The 17,346-nt window shown below is 32.9% G+C and overlaps 4 protein-coding genes across 10 annotated transcripts in view; 2 read left to right on the forward strand and 2 right to left on the reverse strand.

Moving 5' to 3' along the window:
- LOC106620504 (lateral signaling target protein 2 homolog) overlaps positions 1-3,580 on the reverse strand; it is a 54,736-nt gene extending 51,156 nt beyond the window's left edge. The window contains exons 1-2 of one of the 2 annotated variants that reach the window (XM_036368562.2): positions 3,297-3,580; positions 2,443-2,739 (exon numbers count right to left, since the gene is read on the reverse strand). In XM_036368562.2, coding sequence (XP_036224455.2) covers positions 2,443-2,478 — 36 coding nt within the window. In that variant the 5' untranslated portion in view covers positions 2,479-2,739; positions 3,297-3,580. Of the gene's footprint in view, positions 1-2,442 lie in introns of both variants that reach the window. The other variant, XM_036368563.2, reaches the window with a different exon arrangement.
- Positions 3,581-4,085: 505 nt separating this feature from the next.
- ATPsynD (ATP synthase, subunit D) overlaps positions 4,086-17,346 on the reverse strand; it is a 185,337-nt gene continuing 172,076 nt past the window's right edge. The window contains exons 1-2 of one of the 5 annotated variants that reach the window (XM_014239011.3): positions 5,063-5,190; positions 4,086-4,750 (exon numbers count right to left, since the gene is read on the reverse strand). In XM_014239011.3, the coding sequence (XP_014094486.3) occupies positions 4,214-4,732 (519 nt within the window). In that variant the 5' untranslated portion in view covers positions 4,733-4,750; positions 5,063-5,190 and the 3' untranslated portion in view covers positions 4,086-4,213. Of the gene's footprint in view, positions 4,751-4,895; positions 5,191-17,346 lie in introns of those variants that run through there. The other 4 variants (XM_014239013.3, XM_014239014.3, XM_014239012.3 and 1 more) reach the window with 4 other exon arrangements.
- On the forward strand, positions 5,353-5,970 carry mRpL55 (mitochondrial ribosomal protein L55). The gene is made up of 2 exons (XM_070105696.1): positions 5,353-5,651; positions 5,726-5,970. The coding sequence occupies exons 1-2, from the start codon at positions 5,472-5,474 to the stop codon at positions 5,870-5,872; spliced, it is 327 nt and encodes a 108-aa protein (XP_069961797.1). The 5' UTR covers positions 5,353-5,471; the 3' UTR covers positions 5,873-5,970.
- cdi (center divider) overlaps positions 6,543-17,346 on the forward strand; it is a 133,611-nt gene continuing 122,807 nt past the window's right edge. Inside the window, exon 1 of one of the 2 annotated variants that reach the window (XM_036368560.2) lies at positions 6,543-6,934. The gene's annotated coding sequence lies outside the window, so the exon portion shown is untranslated. Of the gene's footprint in view, positions 6,935-8,301; positions 8,320-17,346 lie in introns of those variants that run through there. The other variant, XM_070105691.1, reaches the window with a different exon arrangement.

The raw sequence follows: 17,346 nt of genomic DNA on the forward strand, positions 1-17,346 counted from the left end.
AGGCTAAGATCAGAGGCTTAACAGAGGCGTAAAACGAATTGAGTCTGAATAAAGTAGTAAAATTGAATTATTTCTGGCACTTTGGGAGAACAGCTGTTTGACCGTGATGTGACCGGAAGAAATATCCCCAAGTGTGAAAATTAAAAAGTTGGAGAAAACAAAAAACCTATGTAAGCGTGTGTGCATGAATATAAACAAGTTCCGGCAGCTTGGGTGTGTGGGCGCAGAATTCAACAGCAGCAAAAATTTCGACAATTTCGTAGAAACCGAAATCTTTCTGCACTTTTTATTTCTCACCTCCATGTGTTTGTATGTATTTCATTCATTTTTCGCCGCATTTTTCCTTTCACCGGCATTAAATAATTACATTTCTATGTTCAGTGATTAATTTTTGCCGCATTTTACCTGTATATTGTATGTATGTATGTACATATGATTGTTGTATGTATGTATGCATTTTGCATTATTGCCAAATTTGAAAGCAGCTGTGGCAGACGGCGTGGGATTGCGTGGCCACCAGCTTTCGTGTATTTTCCCCTAAAAAGAGTGAAAATACAGCATAGCGGCGAGCGTGTAGGAAAAAGTTGGCAATTAAATAGTGTCAATTGATTTCGAAAGGCTTTCTTTAACACATTTATACATATATAAATATACTTGTATAAATATATAAATACGTATGTATATTTATAACGTTTGTGCATTTGTAACTATTGTATTTTTAAACTTTTACTTTCGCACATTGCACTTAAGAAATACTTTTATGCTACTAAAAAATTTTAAAATTTTATTTAACAGCTCTGTTATTAGAGGCTTAATATTTAATAAACAGGAAAAAAAAATTAACTTAGGTTGCACCGAGGCTATAATTCACATATCACAAATAAACTAGTTTCCATACAAGAACTTGATTTTGATCGATCAGTTTGTATGGCAGATATATGTACATACATATGCGATAGTTGGCCGCTCTAAACAATTTGTGCGTATATTGTTTGCCTTGAACAATAATCCGTTAAAAATTCCGTAAAAAAATTTTCCATACAAGAAATGAATTTAAAAGTTTGTATGGCAGCTATATGAGCAGCTTCTTGTGCAAAATTTCAGATCGATATCTCAAAAACTGCAGATTTGCGGGAACACAGACAGAGAGATGGACATTGCTAAATCAACTCAGCTTGTCACGTGCATAATTTATATATATATATATTATAACACCTATATATTATTTTATTATTTGATTTTATTTTTATCTTATATTTTGTAGTTTTTAATTTTTTTTTATTAAAAAACATTTTTCAGCTCTGAGCTATCAAACACTAAGGAAATAATCTCGTGTTGTGCTAAAAATAACCAACCTACAGCCAACTTTCCATGCGAATTTACATCATATATGCTGAAAGTTGGCCAAACACTGTCGACCAAGCGCACGCAACACGGGAAACATGCGGCAAGCAGCAAACAACACAACATACCGACAAATCTATACCTATAGCACATAGCCAGTTAACAGCTACGAGCAAATTCCTCATATCCGGCTTCGAATGAGGCCCAGTTAGTGTGTGCTAAATTGTTGCATGCGATCGACCAATGTTGAAGAATTGAAGGCTTCTTGCAATCAAGTGAAGAGCAACAACACAGCCGAACACATAAATATACTTATATCTACAAAAAGATACACATACAGATATACAATTTGAAAGCAACGTGAATAAATGAAAGGCGAATGTATATATGTATATTCATACATACACACATATATTAGTGGTGTTTACATGTGCGTAGTCCCATTGGAAACAGATAAACGAAGAAATGCCACTATTTGGAATTAACTGGTAAGACAGAGGCAATAGTAAAACCAGAAGTAATAAGCGTGACAGAAGCAACAGAAAAACTGAAGAGATGAGCAAAAAATGTTGCTAATGAGTTTTGCCTGCAACAGTTATTGTGACGTTGCTTCTTGCATGCAGTGAATTGTTGTTAATGTTCAGACCGCATGGTATGCGCAGCAGCCAAGCGGAATCACAGAATGGAATGAGGAAGAAACTCTCTCTTCCGAAATAAGTAGATATTAATAAAAAAAAAGTGTCGTCAGTGGCTTTAAAGTAGCATATCGTTATATATTCTTCTTTGAAGTGAAATTTATCTTCGAAACATTTACTGAAATTCGGAAAAACAATTGCAATAATAATAAAACTGACAAACAAAAATGTTTTAAATATTTAACTTAGTAATTAATTACAAGTTAATGACATTTTATTTAACATAGGCAGAGCAACAGATTCGATTTATTAATTAAATAAAAACCTGAATTCATACAACTCTGATATGTACGTACGTATGTAAGTATAATGAAACGATAACCAAAGTGTTTTTTTTTTTTGTTATAAACATTTTGCAATACCACAAATACTTGTTTTTGTTTATATCTTTATATCTACCTACCTTTGGTTTATTCAGCCACTTTCGAAATGTGTCCATTTTAAGCCTTTATTGCGATTTTCGCAGATAGCTTACTGGTGGCTATTATAGTTGTTGTTATTGTTTGATTTTTTTGTTCCGACTATTCCACTCACTATACACTGTTTACTTATTTATTAATCGCGGCATGCCTTATCTTGGCCAAATTTGTTAGTCTTTTTTCTATTGTTAAAAAGGCGTCGTCCTTCGGCCAGGCGCACTGACGTAGGTTTTGCACTTGTACAGATAGCCAAATTGCAGCAACAATTTTTCTCGAGGTTCCTTTGACAGCCAACAAAAAAAAAATTAAAAGGAAATGTTAAATAGCGCCCGGATGGAAATTCACAATGAAATACGGAAAATGCACATGTACACAATGAACTAGATATAGATAGACATGCATCCACAAGGCATAGACGCACCCGCGTGAGGAACAAAACCAAAACAAAGAAACACTGCCAGACAGGAATGACGCAATGAAGCATAGAATGTAAAATACACTGATTTTCACTATTCCCGCTATATGTGTTGAATTACTATATATTTATTTGCACATACATATGTACACGCTATCGCATAGGCGATAGGAATGGTGTTACTATTACTTTTTGGTGGCCTCCTTTTATTATTCGTTGCACTTCATACGACATAACAAAAACATCCGCTACCACATAACTTCATACGATATATTCACACTTCAACTTTGTACTTGTACGCACAGTTTCCGCCCTACACACATATTATAATACAAATTGCCAAATTTGCACTTGCATTTATATGCCTTACAATTTTTTTGTAGGAATACTTTATTTGCACTGAGACTTTTTCAATATGCTTACATGGAAATTTTCACGTCACTTTCCACCAACAAATCTACAATTATGCACTTTTGTTTGCTCAGATTACATTTGAAAATGTAAATCGGCACATGTTTGGAGTAATAACCGCCGTGGTTTTTCCATTAGAATAGCCAAACGCGCTTATATTTTTAAACTTAAATTGCTCGATCGAATTAAAGGAAAATATAAAAGAAAATTCCACAATTTACTTGTAAAAAAAAAACAAATTGCACTCTGACTTATTCGTGGAACCACACTTGGCCACAACAAAATTACGATTGACGAGTAGTCGACGATGTCGCCATGAACAGGGTTGTATGTAAACGACTGGGGTTATCGAGTATTTATATATCTTCACAATCGAGTTTATATTTTCTTTGCCAATTCTGCTTTAATTAATGTTTCTTTCATTTACAATATTAACTGAAACATATAATGAGTTCTGTATACTGAAATTAAAAAAACATATAATATTAACAAAAAGGAAAAATAAATATAAGAAATCAAATAGCTGCAACTCTGCTTTCCATGTTTGAGAAATTGATTGAAGATAGGCAAGTGAATTTAAATCAACGCCGTCAATGCGAATATACGGCGCTTAGTTTCTACAAAAGAATTTCATAAAGCTTAAAACCAAAACCACGTAAATTAAATTAAGTGGTTTTTAACATAAGATAGTAAATGCTACAAGTTTATATTCTGCAGGCATTTGTTTATGTACAGATATGTTTTAAGTTAATGTTGATTGTTTACTGTACGTACTTTTAATTTATTTTTTTGTTAAACTACTTAATTTAAACAAAACTTTTATTCGGTATTGAGTTTTTACATTTATAAGTTTTTATTTGCAAATTACAACTTTTTGTTTAAATCGCTGTTCTCAATGCTTTTTTGCCTAGAACTATTCGTAACAACATTTAATGTTCAGCGTGCTCCCTGTCTTTGTTGTCTCTTTGTTCTTCAGCATCATGAGGCCAGAATGATGGTCGGTTAATAGGATCCAAAGCTTGTTCAGGGAATGAATCACGGTAGTCTTCCATTGTCATTTGGTCGTATGGCAACATTTGTTTTAGGTGATCAATGTTTTGCTGGTACTGAGCAATGCGTGATTGGGAACCCTTTTTGAAACTTTCGATTTCGGTCTTGGTTTCCTTGATTTCAGCCTCCACTTGTGGGGTTACATTATCAACTGGGTATGGTACTTTCAGTGCTTCATATTGTTTCTGGAACGTATCAACCATACCAGCGACTGGAATCAATTGCTTGTAGTGAGCCCAGTTGATTTGTGGTGGATTTTCGGGATTGGCCAAAACACTACGCAAGTAAACGTCGGATTTGGTTTTGAAAGCACCGAAGTTGGCCTTTTGATTAGCAGGCACACGTTCGGCCAGAGCGGCCCAGTTGACAGAAGTCTGTGCAATACGACGTGAAGCCATTTCAATAACAAAGGATTTCTGCGAAGGGAAAAATAGGTTACGTTAATAAAAATAAAATTAAAATTTAATAAACCAATATTAACGATAGCGTTATAAGAAGCAACTACATAATTTAACGTCACAAGTTAGCACTACTAATTATGTAATTTCTTCAAGCAAACACCTCAACTTTATTTTGTAGAAATAAAAGGTTTTTCGATTTTCCACTGGTTATTAAACTGTGAGGACACTAATAATTATGATTTGAAGAAAATTTATATAAGTTTACCACTTAATAAATTCAGAAAATTAAGTATTGTGTAAAATAACTAACCAATTTTCCGCACTTACCAATATGACAGCTCACTTGGGCGACAACGAACGTCAATTTTCAACGTTTCTTGTCGAGCAGCGAGTTTGATGAAACCAGATCGAATATACATGGTTGCTCAAGAAACACTAGCGGGAAAAAGTTTTGTTATCACATGTTTTTATAAAATATCCTTTGAAATTCTTCATATAATTTTTTTTTTAATTAACAAAAATAAATTTTACTGTTTCCAATATCAAAAACTTTTCTTTAAAAGGCTACAAATATCCATAACGAATGCGCTCCGAACAATCTCCCATCTCTAACTCGTTACGTTTTATTATCATTGCCGAGTGAACAAACAGCTGTTTCCAAGAGCTGAAAACTTTTAATTATATATTTAATTCCTGCAGCACATTTGTATAAAAATCGGATTAGATAATTACAAAAATGCTTCTAAAACATATAATAACAAAAAGTCAGCAACAGATTCGTTGTATCTCATCCGCAACAGCTGCTGTAACAAGACTACATCGCTCCGTGTATTGCCGCATGTATCCTACGGTCGTTGTGCAGCCTGATGGTTCCACAATTAACATACGCTATCACGAGCCAAGGAAAATAATCAAGGTGAGAATTAAGAGAATTAGACGAGACAACTGTCAGTTATCAACATATAATACTTATACCTTTTACAATAATAGCTGCCATTGGACCTAAGTACTTTAAGCGAAGCTGAGCGGAAGGCACGGTTAGAAGCACGTAAACCACGAAAGAAGGTCAAGATTATGGAGGAAGTTGAGGATACATTTAATGCAAAGAAATATATGAAATATATTAAGAAGAAATAATAGTTGAATTTATATTATTAGCAAATTGCAACCAAAGTGAAAATGTACGTCACAATCGCGTTAAAAATTATAAATTTGAATATTATATGCCCTTCAAATCTTGTGTTAATTGAATTTAAGCTTCTTGACTAATCAAACTTCTTGCTAAAGTTAAAGGAACTTTTGCGAATAATATAATGGGCGATGTTGAACAAACAACATTACCTTGAAAATTACGCATACACAAGCACTTTTGTAAATTCTTCTTAACGTGGCTTGTCTCAAACCTAATATTTATTATTACTTATTTTTTAAAAGACTAAATACTATTGAAAAATTTGCCGCATATTTTTCTACCCAAAGTACAGTATGAATACGAAACATAAATTTGCTTTTCATATCCAGGTACAGTACGAATAGTCTACCAATGGGAATTGGGAATTTTGTATAAATCAGAACCCTGTTTAGCAATTATATACATTTTTCAAAAAAATTTAAATTATCATTAAAAGGAAATGTAATAAAGTAGTTCTTACAAGTTATCTATTTATACAACTGCAAATAATTTATTTCAATTTCTTATATGAGCTGGCATCACTATTCCTCTAAGAGCGTTGCCAACTGCGTATGTTTTTATCCAATTGGCAAAAGTTTTCTATTCCGCTTCTTCTTGGAATCTTATAATTTTCTGCTTTCAGTCCGTTTTTTTCGTCCGTAAGTGATGTTGCGTTGATGAGATTCGCCGTCGTTTCGGTAATTATTCGGTAAAATGTACAGACAAGTTGGCTGGGCATTAGCCAAAAATAATAACAGAGCAAATATAAACAAGTGCGATGTATAACTATGCATAGTGAAATTGATAAAGTGCAATAAGTTTATAAGCAAAGTATATACTTAACATACAATAGTCACGAAAATAGTAAAAGATTTCACAAAAAATGCAAGTAACCAATACAAGTAAAGTTACAAGTGCTGTAAAGAAAAGCTATAAAGAAAATTACGAATAAAAATTGAAGAAAAGCAAAAAATTTTCTAGATGATTGCTGCAAATTGGAGTGCGAACTAATGGATTAAGCAACAAACGTAATTGTTTTATTTCTTACCACATATATCGTAATCTAAACAAATTATTTACAAAAATGTTTGTCGTCCCATTCCATAGTTTCATTTCCCGTTCTATTTGTCTACTTTGCCGTCGATGCCGTTGTTTCTTCGTAAATTGTGGAAGCGGCGGCGGCGTCTACGGCGCTACAGCTACGTTACTCCAGCAGTTTCTTTTTCTGCTGCTTTCCTTTGCATTTTCTTATCGTTTATTCGCATTGGTTTTACAACAGTTTTCTTCGACACCATTTGTTGTAATTGCCAAAGTTATTTGCTCATAGATTGCTTTGAAAATCCCAGTGATCATTGGTCACTGGTCATTCATTATATAGCTACGTTGGTCATTAACTCAGAATTGATGCATATTTCGACAGTGTTAAGTCAAATGCAATTTAGTATTTTAAAGCGCTGTGTTATTGTATTGTTTATGTGTACGAAATACTGATAACAAAAATGTTTTCGAAAGTGCATACCAACAGATTTGGCAACGCGTCAGCATTTTGGTCGGTCGAGCCTGGTTGGCAGGGCCACCGAAGCAGCTGCATTTTCTCGTGTTTGCTTTGATGCACAGTATTTTGCTTCTATTTCCTCATCTCCCACCTTTTCACATTGCTGAATTCTTATTAAAAGGCGAGACTATAGAAGTGCGTTAATAAATATACAAAGTATTTTTATATCGTTTTATTGCACGGCATTTTCTATGTGTACCAAGCCGTTTGTTAGTGCGGTTGATTTAGTTTTATTATAGCAGAATATTTCATAAACATACATGCACACCTTATTTGCTCATCTATACCATTTTGAACATATTCACTGCGTTAACAGCATACTGCCTGATCATAAATACCTACCGGTCCAAACAGTGTTAGATTATTGAAATAACTGCTCTTGGTCGGATAAAATTCGTGTTAACGTAGAACCGGCTATTGTGGGAATTAATATTCGTTCCCACAACAGACGGGGCTTCGTTAACTTAAAGAACCCAGATTTTAATCCACACAAGGACTGTAGTCTTGGAAGCATGTTTTCAAATTATTTGGCGAATTTATGCTGCCGGTACAAAAAGAATGAATAATAAAATTCGCTCGCGGTCTAAATGTACACCAACTTCTGTTCGATATATGCAAATCGAAAATCACTTATAACTTTTACTTTTGTTTACACGCGCCGACGTTCTTTATGACTACATATTTGCCTTCACCATCATCTCCATAAAAAGCCGAAAGTGTATGTATGTATATTCATACAAACTACGTAAGATATAATTGCGAAAGTGTTTACTCTCCAGCTGGTGTTGGCGATTCATTGGTCATTATTGTTGGCGTAGCGCGACACTCTTTCCACTATTGAATATTTCATGTACTTATGTGAGTATTTCCAAATGTTCAGTTGTTTTTTAAGCAAGAAAAATTTTAAAGATATTTCACTAAATTGGAAAAAAGAACAGATGAAGAAGCATGTTCGGAAACCAGCTGTCACAAACACTCAAATGACGGATCGGACGGAGGAGCTCGTCAAAATCACTGAGTATCGTCAATACAGAACCGATGTTTTAATTGCAATGAAAAAATATAGATTTTTCGTTTTTTTCGTTACATGGTATTTCGGTGCAGCTTGTTTATTTTTGACAGCATATTGTTTTGACTGCCACATATTGTCATTTTCAAAGTATTTATCATCAGATGATCAGTTGACAATTAAAATAAAATAAAGAATTTTCACTCAAAATAAAAGCAGAAATCATTAGCAAATCTTTTGATTATGATGTGGTATTTTTTTTTAACAATTTATCGAATTACTTTTTGATTGTTCATTCATTAAATTAATAAATTTCGCTTCTGCTTTTCTCCAAAATATTTGGAATTTCGCTTACTTCACTGTTCCGGTCTGAAATAAATGAAAGAAAAAACTAACCCAACACTTTCGCTGTTTTCATTATCAATGTCTGTATGTTTATAGACACATATGCATGTAAGTATGCATGTGCGCAGCTACGCACTAAACACTTGTGCATTTCTAATTTTCGTACAAAAAAGCGTGAGCTGTGAAAAATCACTACATAAACATTAATTCATACACAGAGAAAAAGAAAATACAATAAATATCACTTATAAACAACAACAACACTAGTTGGCGGTGGCGGCAGCTAGCTTGCTGAACATTTGTGGGGGCACTAATGCCGGCCAGGCGCGTCGAGAAAATGTGGGGCACATTTGAATTTTTGTTGCAACCGAATTTGCTACGCTCATAAATTGCCAATAATGTGTGTGTTGGTCGGCAATGGCTGTATGGCTAGATAGTTTGCAACTTTATTACAGAAAAAGATATTGTGGAGAAGACAAACACGCGTTTATGCTTTGGTGCGTAGAAATAAAATTTTGAGAATGTAAATTCCATTTCTTTGATTGTTTTACTGGTTGGTTAGTCGAACAGTTTGACTCCAGTATTTGTTGTTGTAGAGAAAAAAAGCTCTCATGCCCCACTTTTTATACAAAATGTTAATGCGTTAATTACATGGCGCTTATATTATTGCATAAAAATATATTTTTATTTGCCAAAATTTATTTTATTATTAATTTATTTTTTTTATTAATTTATTTTTTGTATTAATTTATTTTTTTTATTAATTTATTTGTTTTTATTAATTTATTTTTTTTTATTAATTTATTTTTTTTTTTACTAATTTTTTATTTGTTAACATATTTTTTTTTTTTTTTATTCATTATTGATGTATTAATTTTTTTTTATTTATTTAATCATTATTTTCTATATATTATTTATTTTGTTATATATTATTTATTTTGTTATATATTATTTATTTTATGATTTATTTATTTTTAATTACTTTTTTTTTAAATATTTTTTTTTATATTAAAAAAATTTGTTTTTGTAGTTATTTTTTATATATTATTTATTACTTTCATATATTAATAAATTTTTTTTTTAAATATCTTTTTATACTGAAAAATTTTTTTTTGTGGTTATTTTTTATATATTATTATTTTTTATTATTTTGTTATTTATTTAATTATTTCCTTTTTATTTATTTATTTTTTTATTTTTTAATTAATTTATTTTTTTATTTATTTCCTTTTTTTATTTATTTTTTTTATATTGTTTTATTTATTTATTTTTTTGTATTGTTTTATTTATTTATTTTTTTATATTGTTTTATTTATTTATTTAAACAATTTTTTTTTTCTTATATTTAATTTATTTTTATTTTTATATATTTGTATTTATAATAAATAAATTTTTTTAATGGAAATGATTACCAAAGTGTCTATTATTTTTAGCTGGAGGGTAGAAAGGGAATTACTAAGTATAATCTTGCTTTTGTAAACATATTAATGCACTTTATTGATATGTATGTATGTATGTTTATGCCTGTACAAATTTGGGGCAGGTTCCGAATTAAGGTAGAAAGAACCTTGGTATTCAATTGTCCAACTAACTTTCATTATTTTTGTATATAAATACATATACGGTAAAACATTAAAATCAAATTAGAAATGTCTAGCACTTTTAAGATTTCTTTACAGAAAAGTTTCTTGAACTTATTTCAAATGATTGCTCTGGCCCAATTGATCGATTCCCGCTCGCCTATAAATATGCGCATGCACACACACTTTTTTGCCCTTGCTCCATTCTTGCTTTCTTTAAAGTTCCATTTGCTTGGATGCAATAATGCGTACATCTAAACTTTCTATATACAAATCTGCATATGCATGTATATATGTATATAAATATGTACTTATAACTGTGTGTCTGAGTCTAATGTATGCACATGCTGAGTCGCAGCAATCTTACTTTAGCTTTTCATTTCGCTTTTCTACGCAGATTCATTCACTTCAAGTGCATCTTAGTTAATTTTAGCTACAACAACAAATATTCGAAAAGCAGTTTATTGCATACTGGTAATAAAATGCTATAGAAAGTATAAAAGTAATGTACCCATGCATGTGTACATTCATATATGTACATATATATCGGTGTATGCAGCTAGTTGTACATACATATGTATGTATGTGTGTATCCTAGTGTCATTATCTATCAGCGGCTTAGCTTATCACATGTCTCGGCATGAATCGGCATTTGCATATACATATGTACATATGTAGGTTTCTATATGGTGACAGTGCAATGTACCTCAATACATACAAACACACATACACGTATATGTATCTTATATGCTTTTACATTTTTCATTATCAATATATGACTGTGTGAGTTGCAATAAAAATAAATACATTTTTACATAACAAAAACAACTGGCAACGTGGCGTCGCTTTGCTTCGTTGCAAAAATAGATTTTGTCACTGCATCGGAAGTGCTGACAAGCGGCTTAATGAAGTTCTAAAAATGATAATAATTGCAATTAAAATTAATACTTTTAATTTTAAATGAATGCATACATACATATACATACATATGTACATATTTGTTTTCTTGATTTCTGAACTTTCGATTCATAAATATTTTTATAGTACACATTTTCAAATATCAATTTTAACTAAATTTGTTCTAAGGATATTTTTAAAATTTATTTTTTTTAGAAAATTATATAAAATTTGTATTCATCTTGTATGGAAATATTTTTTTATATTTAATACGAAATTTGTTATTGTTTAAGGCAACGTTAAATATTCGTAGAAATTGTTCGCATCGGATCACTATCGCATATGTCTGTATATATATGTGGCTGCCATACAAACAGACCGATTTTATACCCTTTTATGCTATAAGAAATGTACTTCTGCCGATTAACCGTTTTTTGTTTTTATAGATATTTCTTGTTAGTTTCTTCTTATTTCAACTCCTATAAATTGCCTACATTTTATTTTGCCAACAACACAGCGCCAGCTTGACTTTGGCAATCATTTTTCGCCATTTTCTTTCTACACTATTTCTGTCTGTTGTTTACTCTATGAGAAATTCCTTAAATTCCCGGGAGCAAATCGGCCTCTACGCTGTTGGCAGCCATTCATTGCTGCTTGCTGCTTCAGCGCCAGTCTCAAAGTGCAGAGCTGCACAAGTAAAACATGTTATTCTATTGCCTTATCTAAAATTTGCTTTCAGCCACTCTCTTTACCGCTCACTCTGGCTCGCGCCTTCTTGCGCTTGCTGACCTTTAATTGAACTGATTTAGTCTTCTGCTGCAGTTTCAATTTGATTTCGTTGATTTTCGTCTAAGGTGCCACTCGAAAGATGCTTCCTGCTACTGTGCCGGTTGTTGTTGCTTCGCTGTTGCTTTCGCCCAATTGAGTTGGTTGTGAATGCGTGTACAACATTTTTTTATTCGCCGCTATGTTTGCTTGTATGTGTGTACTGCTTGCCGAATTCTTTCATTATTTTAGTTTGTAATTATTATTTTTTGTTTCCTTTGTTTTTGTTTATTGTTTATTGTTTTTTTTTAACAGAACTTTCATAATAGAGATTTATGAGCTTTAAATGGTTGGCGTTGCGCGTCACATTCACTTTCGTAGGCAGCCGGCGTAGGTACGCGCATAATTTACTTGACAGCGCAAACTTGTGTGTAATTTTTCTTGCATACCCACGAATGTGCGTGTGTGCACATGCACATATCTACATATATTATGATTTTATGCGTTGCAGAAAAGCTTAAGTGATAAATTGCTATAAACGCATACACTTTTTGCCACTATTGTAATTTTGCGGCTTACCAACGCCAACTCGCTGCTCATATGCGAGCATTTGTATACACACACATCCATACGCATATATGTACGTACGGTGTGTAAGGCATCTTACGCGCCAGCAGCAATCCGACAATCAACAGTGGCAATCTGCGGTTGCTGCCACCAATGGTGTTGCCATTGCCGCCGCGACTGCTGCTGCTGCTGCTTCCGTGTTGTATGTTTCACTTTCTTTCGATTTTCTTTCCGTATATTTTCAATTTACAAATTGGTCAGCTACATGTGAGCAATAAGCACCTGAACTTTATGATGGCATTGATTGTTGCACTGGCGTTGTGATTTACTATTTTAGTGGGTGCAAGCGACACGAGCGAAGTTTTATTTTTCTTTTGCGGAAATTCCGTAAACGTACGCTATTGTGTAGCCAAAAGCTTTTAATTCAGTTTTTTATGTGCCATCGAAATATCGATTGGAAGTAATTGTCGACTGTTTTCCCCGCAAGCAAAGAAGCTTCGACCGAAGTCTCGACAATGGCGGTAATATTCAATTATATATATACCGATGGGTCAATTGGAAAGTAGTGCCAGAGTTGCAGAGCTTCACACCGAACTTGCTGTTCCAATCTGCATATGGATCCAAGTGGAATAACCGTTATTCTTTATGACTTGTATGACCTGTAACGGTCTCTGGTTCTTCAGCCAAATGTTGTTATACCGTTATTCTTTATGACTTGTATCTGATGTTTGAGCAAAATTTACAACGGCAGAAAAACAAAAATTGCTCTTGTGACCATGTTCAGGCGGAAGACCTGGTTGTAAGGCCATTTACTCCTGTCTACAATGGCTATGTTCAAAAGAATGATATTGGTTATATAACTACGAGTATATTCCAGGAATTTTTTTTCTTTCAAAATTTCAACTTTTATTTAAGAAGACATGCAAAATGGCCCATCTGAAACTACAACTTTTTCCCATCTTTCGGATAATTTGTGGATTTCATACGAAAAGCACTGAGCCAAGAATGTATCAAGCCAATTTTTGATACCCTGTCCTGTTGTGAACCGTATTCCGGTAAGACCGTTCTGTATCGATCGGTACAAATGATAGTCAGAAGAAGCAAGATCTGGGCTATAAGCCGGGTGAGGCAAAATTTCCCAGAAACTGTTTTCCCATATAATTTTTAACCCGTCTTGCAACACGAGGAAATATTTTCATGATGAAGTTTCATTGCCTCGTGTAAAGTCGCGAATTCCGGTGTTGAATTAATGGTTTCACCCGGTTTTAGAAGCTTATAATACAGCACGTCCTTCTGATCCCACCAAATACAGAGCATTGCCTTGACGTCATCGAAATTCGGCTTTGCGGTTGATTTGGCAGATTAGCCAGGTTTCATATATGATTGTTTGCTTTTAAGCTTGTCGTAATGGACCTATTTTTCATTAAAAGTCACAATCCGACACAAAACCGACTTCTTTTTGTAATGTTCAAGCAGCATTTATGATATGCAAAATCATCTTATTATGTTTTGAATGTATGCGGCTGCTTTTAAAGGTTTAGATTTGGCTGCTTCAGTGACATTCAAAGATTCTGCCAGCTCTTCTTGTGTTTAACAACAATCTTCACCGAGTAATGCTTCCAGTTCCTCATCTTCAAAATTTTTTTGGTCGCGTAGGACGTTCTTCCAAGTCAAAACCACCACTTTTAAATCGTGCAAACCACTTTTGGCTCCTTCGCTCAGCCAGAGCATGTTTACTATAAACTTCCACCAAAATGCGATAACTTTCGACTGAGGTTTTTTCATATTAATGTTATGAAGAAGAACATCCTGCAAAAATCAATGCAATAAAAATCAAGTTACGCCATCTCTTGGCAACCGCACGAATATACAATAGTTTTAGACCCAATAGTAGTCATTATCCCAAATCAAAAATAAGAACTCAAACTTATCGCCCACCACACTTCAAGTATTCAGAGGCGATGGAAACATTGAAAACAACACGAAAACTAGAAATAAAAAATTAAAAAAATTATTGTATAAATAAGGTCTACTTATTGACTGCGCTGCCTGTTCTGACTAGCGGTTAATTTGGCACTGAAATTTCACGTGGACCCGACCTCTTTTGCGGATGTACGCTTTTACGCTCAACAAAGCGCACTTGAAGCTGTCGAAGATTACGGCCGACGTCTTCATTAGCAGCAACCGTAGGAAAATGGCGTGTCCGAAGTCATTAAAAAATAACTAAATTTTTATTGACTGCATTGAAAATTTTGTCTGTATGTGTGTGTATGCAGGCGGTTGAGCAACTGATATCCACAAACTGCAGGGCGCCATGAGATAACCAACAAAACGGCGTTGCTGAAATTTATATTGATGTTGTTTTTGCTGCATTATTGTAGGGTTTGTTGTGCAACGGCATACAGTTAAAGCAGCATCTTTATTTTTTTTATAATTTTTTCCTCACTTTACTGTTTCGTCTAACTACTTAAGTGAGCGTTTGCTTGTTGTTGACTGACTTCCTGTGTCGAAATTTGTATTCAACCGTTGCATTCATCTTCAAATTAATTGTTTTTTCAATTTTGTTTTATTTTTTGTAATATTTTTTTTTTGTGTTAATTTTTGTAATATTTTTTTTTGTGTTAATTTTTGTAATATTTTTTTTTTGTTTATGCCTTTTTTCGGCAACTTATTCACGCCAGTCATCGATCATGCACCGTTCGCCTCATTTGTTCATTCATGCATTTAAGTAGCCGCCTTGAATCACACTGATTATGCTAACTTATTACCGATATGAATTGCTCTTTGAGTTCCATATATACATATGTACTTATATTTATGTATCTCTTTCCATTTTCTGTTGCTTATTTTTCGCTTTTCGGTTTATATTTATAGTTTTGAAATTTGTTTTAATTATTTTTCTTCTCATTATTGTTATTATACTCATTTTCTCCTAAACGTTTGTTCGCTATTCATTTAAAGACATCTTAAAATGATTTGCTGTTCGTGCAGTAGTCGTCGTTTACAGTTGTGCCAACATTTGTCATTTTAGCCGCATTTGACCCTAATTAACCAATCACCATTATCTGCTAAGAGCCAGCAGTCATCGTTGTCAGTCCGCCATCAATGTGGCGCGCTGAGTTTGGGTTTTTCTTTAGCATATCAGTTGCGGTTGCTCTGCATCCATTTCGACACTGAAAAAGCAAAATATTTATGTTTTTTTTTGTTTGCTGTGAATCAATTTTTTGGTGTTGCAATGCGAAAGTAAAAGTTCGTGGCCATCATTAAGTCAAATTACAGCAGTAATATGATTGTAATATTGGCGAGTATGAATTTTTGCATTGAAAAGTTCAAATTTTTATGTTTCAAATAGAGTTTTTAAGATTTTGTCTTAAATTAAATATTATTAAAAATTTATATTGAATGCATTTTATGTATAGATATAACATTAATATTTATTATATGAATTTATTTATATGTATCGACTGAAAATGTAGGGAAATCCTTCTAGAAAAGTGTAAGTTTTCTTTCATAATACAATAAAATCTAAAAAAAACTGGATATATAGATTTTCGATATGTCATAGATTGTGGTAGTGATAGTTCAAATATTCATCTTTTGGCAACAATAAGTGCTTTGCTGACGTCATAATTCGAAACCCTTTGTTAGCTTCATTTGAAAAAAATAGGCAATATCTGTTGTTCTTCTATCGATGGACCTTACCTAAACGTTGCTAAGATTAGCGATATATTTTTATAATCTAGTTGCAAATGCATTTTTTGAACTTTATTATGATTTAAGCTAGGTATATTAGCCTTGGCACGAAGTTTCCCCAGAAGGAAACGTCGAAGATCCTATAAAATACCATACGTACATACATATATGTATGTATATAAATGATGATGCGCGACGAGCTGAGTCAATTTAGCCATTTCCATCTGTCGGACTGTGGATAAGCGAACTAATGTCACACTTTATGAGATATCGATCTGAAATTTTGCACACGCTCTTTTCTTCCCAAGCAGCTACTAGCTAGCATATAGCTGTCTTACAAACTGACCTATTAAAATAAAGTTCTCGTGTGGAAAACTTTTTTTTTTGACAAGATATCTTTCCAAAATTTTTCATGAATTATTGTTCAAGACAACGGCACAATCTCAGATCACTATAGCTTATAGCGGCAATACAAAGTGATCGTCTAAATCAAGTCCTTGTATGCAAAACTTTTTTATTTAAAGAGCTATCTTTTCGAAATTTGGCATGGATTAATGTCCAGGGCAACGCTAAAATCTACGAAATTAATTTTCAGATCCGACCACGGTGGCATATATGTATGTACCTGCCATACAAACTGAACGATCAAAATCGAAGTTCATTTGTTTTCGTTTTAATTCATCTAGGAACTTTTTAGCATAACCTAAAAGAATTCTCTTGCAAACAAAATTGATTTTTATATTTTTAATTAAACGCCCAAACCAATACTTGCATTTTTTCCTTTTTTGTAGCAAAATTTTTTAACAACATTCGCATGTTTTATATTATATATATGCGCATATAACTCTTGCTCTCATATCACCTTATTGCCTTATTCACCTGAAAATAATTTATTTATCTTATCATAAATTAACTTGTAGAACTGACTTATCACGAATATTTGCTTTTCCTTTCATCGCCGCGACAATAAAATAATATGCATATTGATGAACATGGATAATATGTATGTATATATGGTATGTATATCAG

Source organism: Bactrocera oleae, chromosome 2 (genome assembly GCF_042242935.1).
Source record: "Bactrocera oleae isolate idBacOlea1 chromosome 2, idBacOlea1, whole genome shotgun sequence".
Classification (NCBI taxonomy): domain Eukaryota; kingdom Metazoa; phylum Arthropoda; class Insecta; order Diptera; family Tephritidae; genus Bactrocera; species Bactrocera oleae.

Coding starts and splice junctions, on each gene's coding strand:
- mRpL55 (XM_070105696.1), top strand. CDS start 5,472: ATGCTTCTAAAACATATAATAACAAAAAGTCAGCAACAGATTCGTTGT. Junction 5,652..5,725: donor AGCCAAGGAAAATAATCAAG/GTGAGAATTAAG, acceptor TTACAATAATAG/CTGCCATTGGACCTAAGTAC.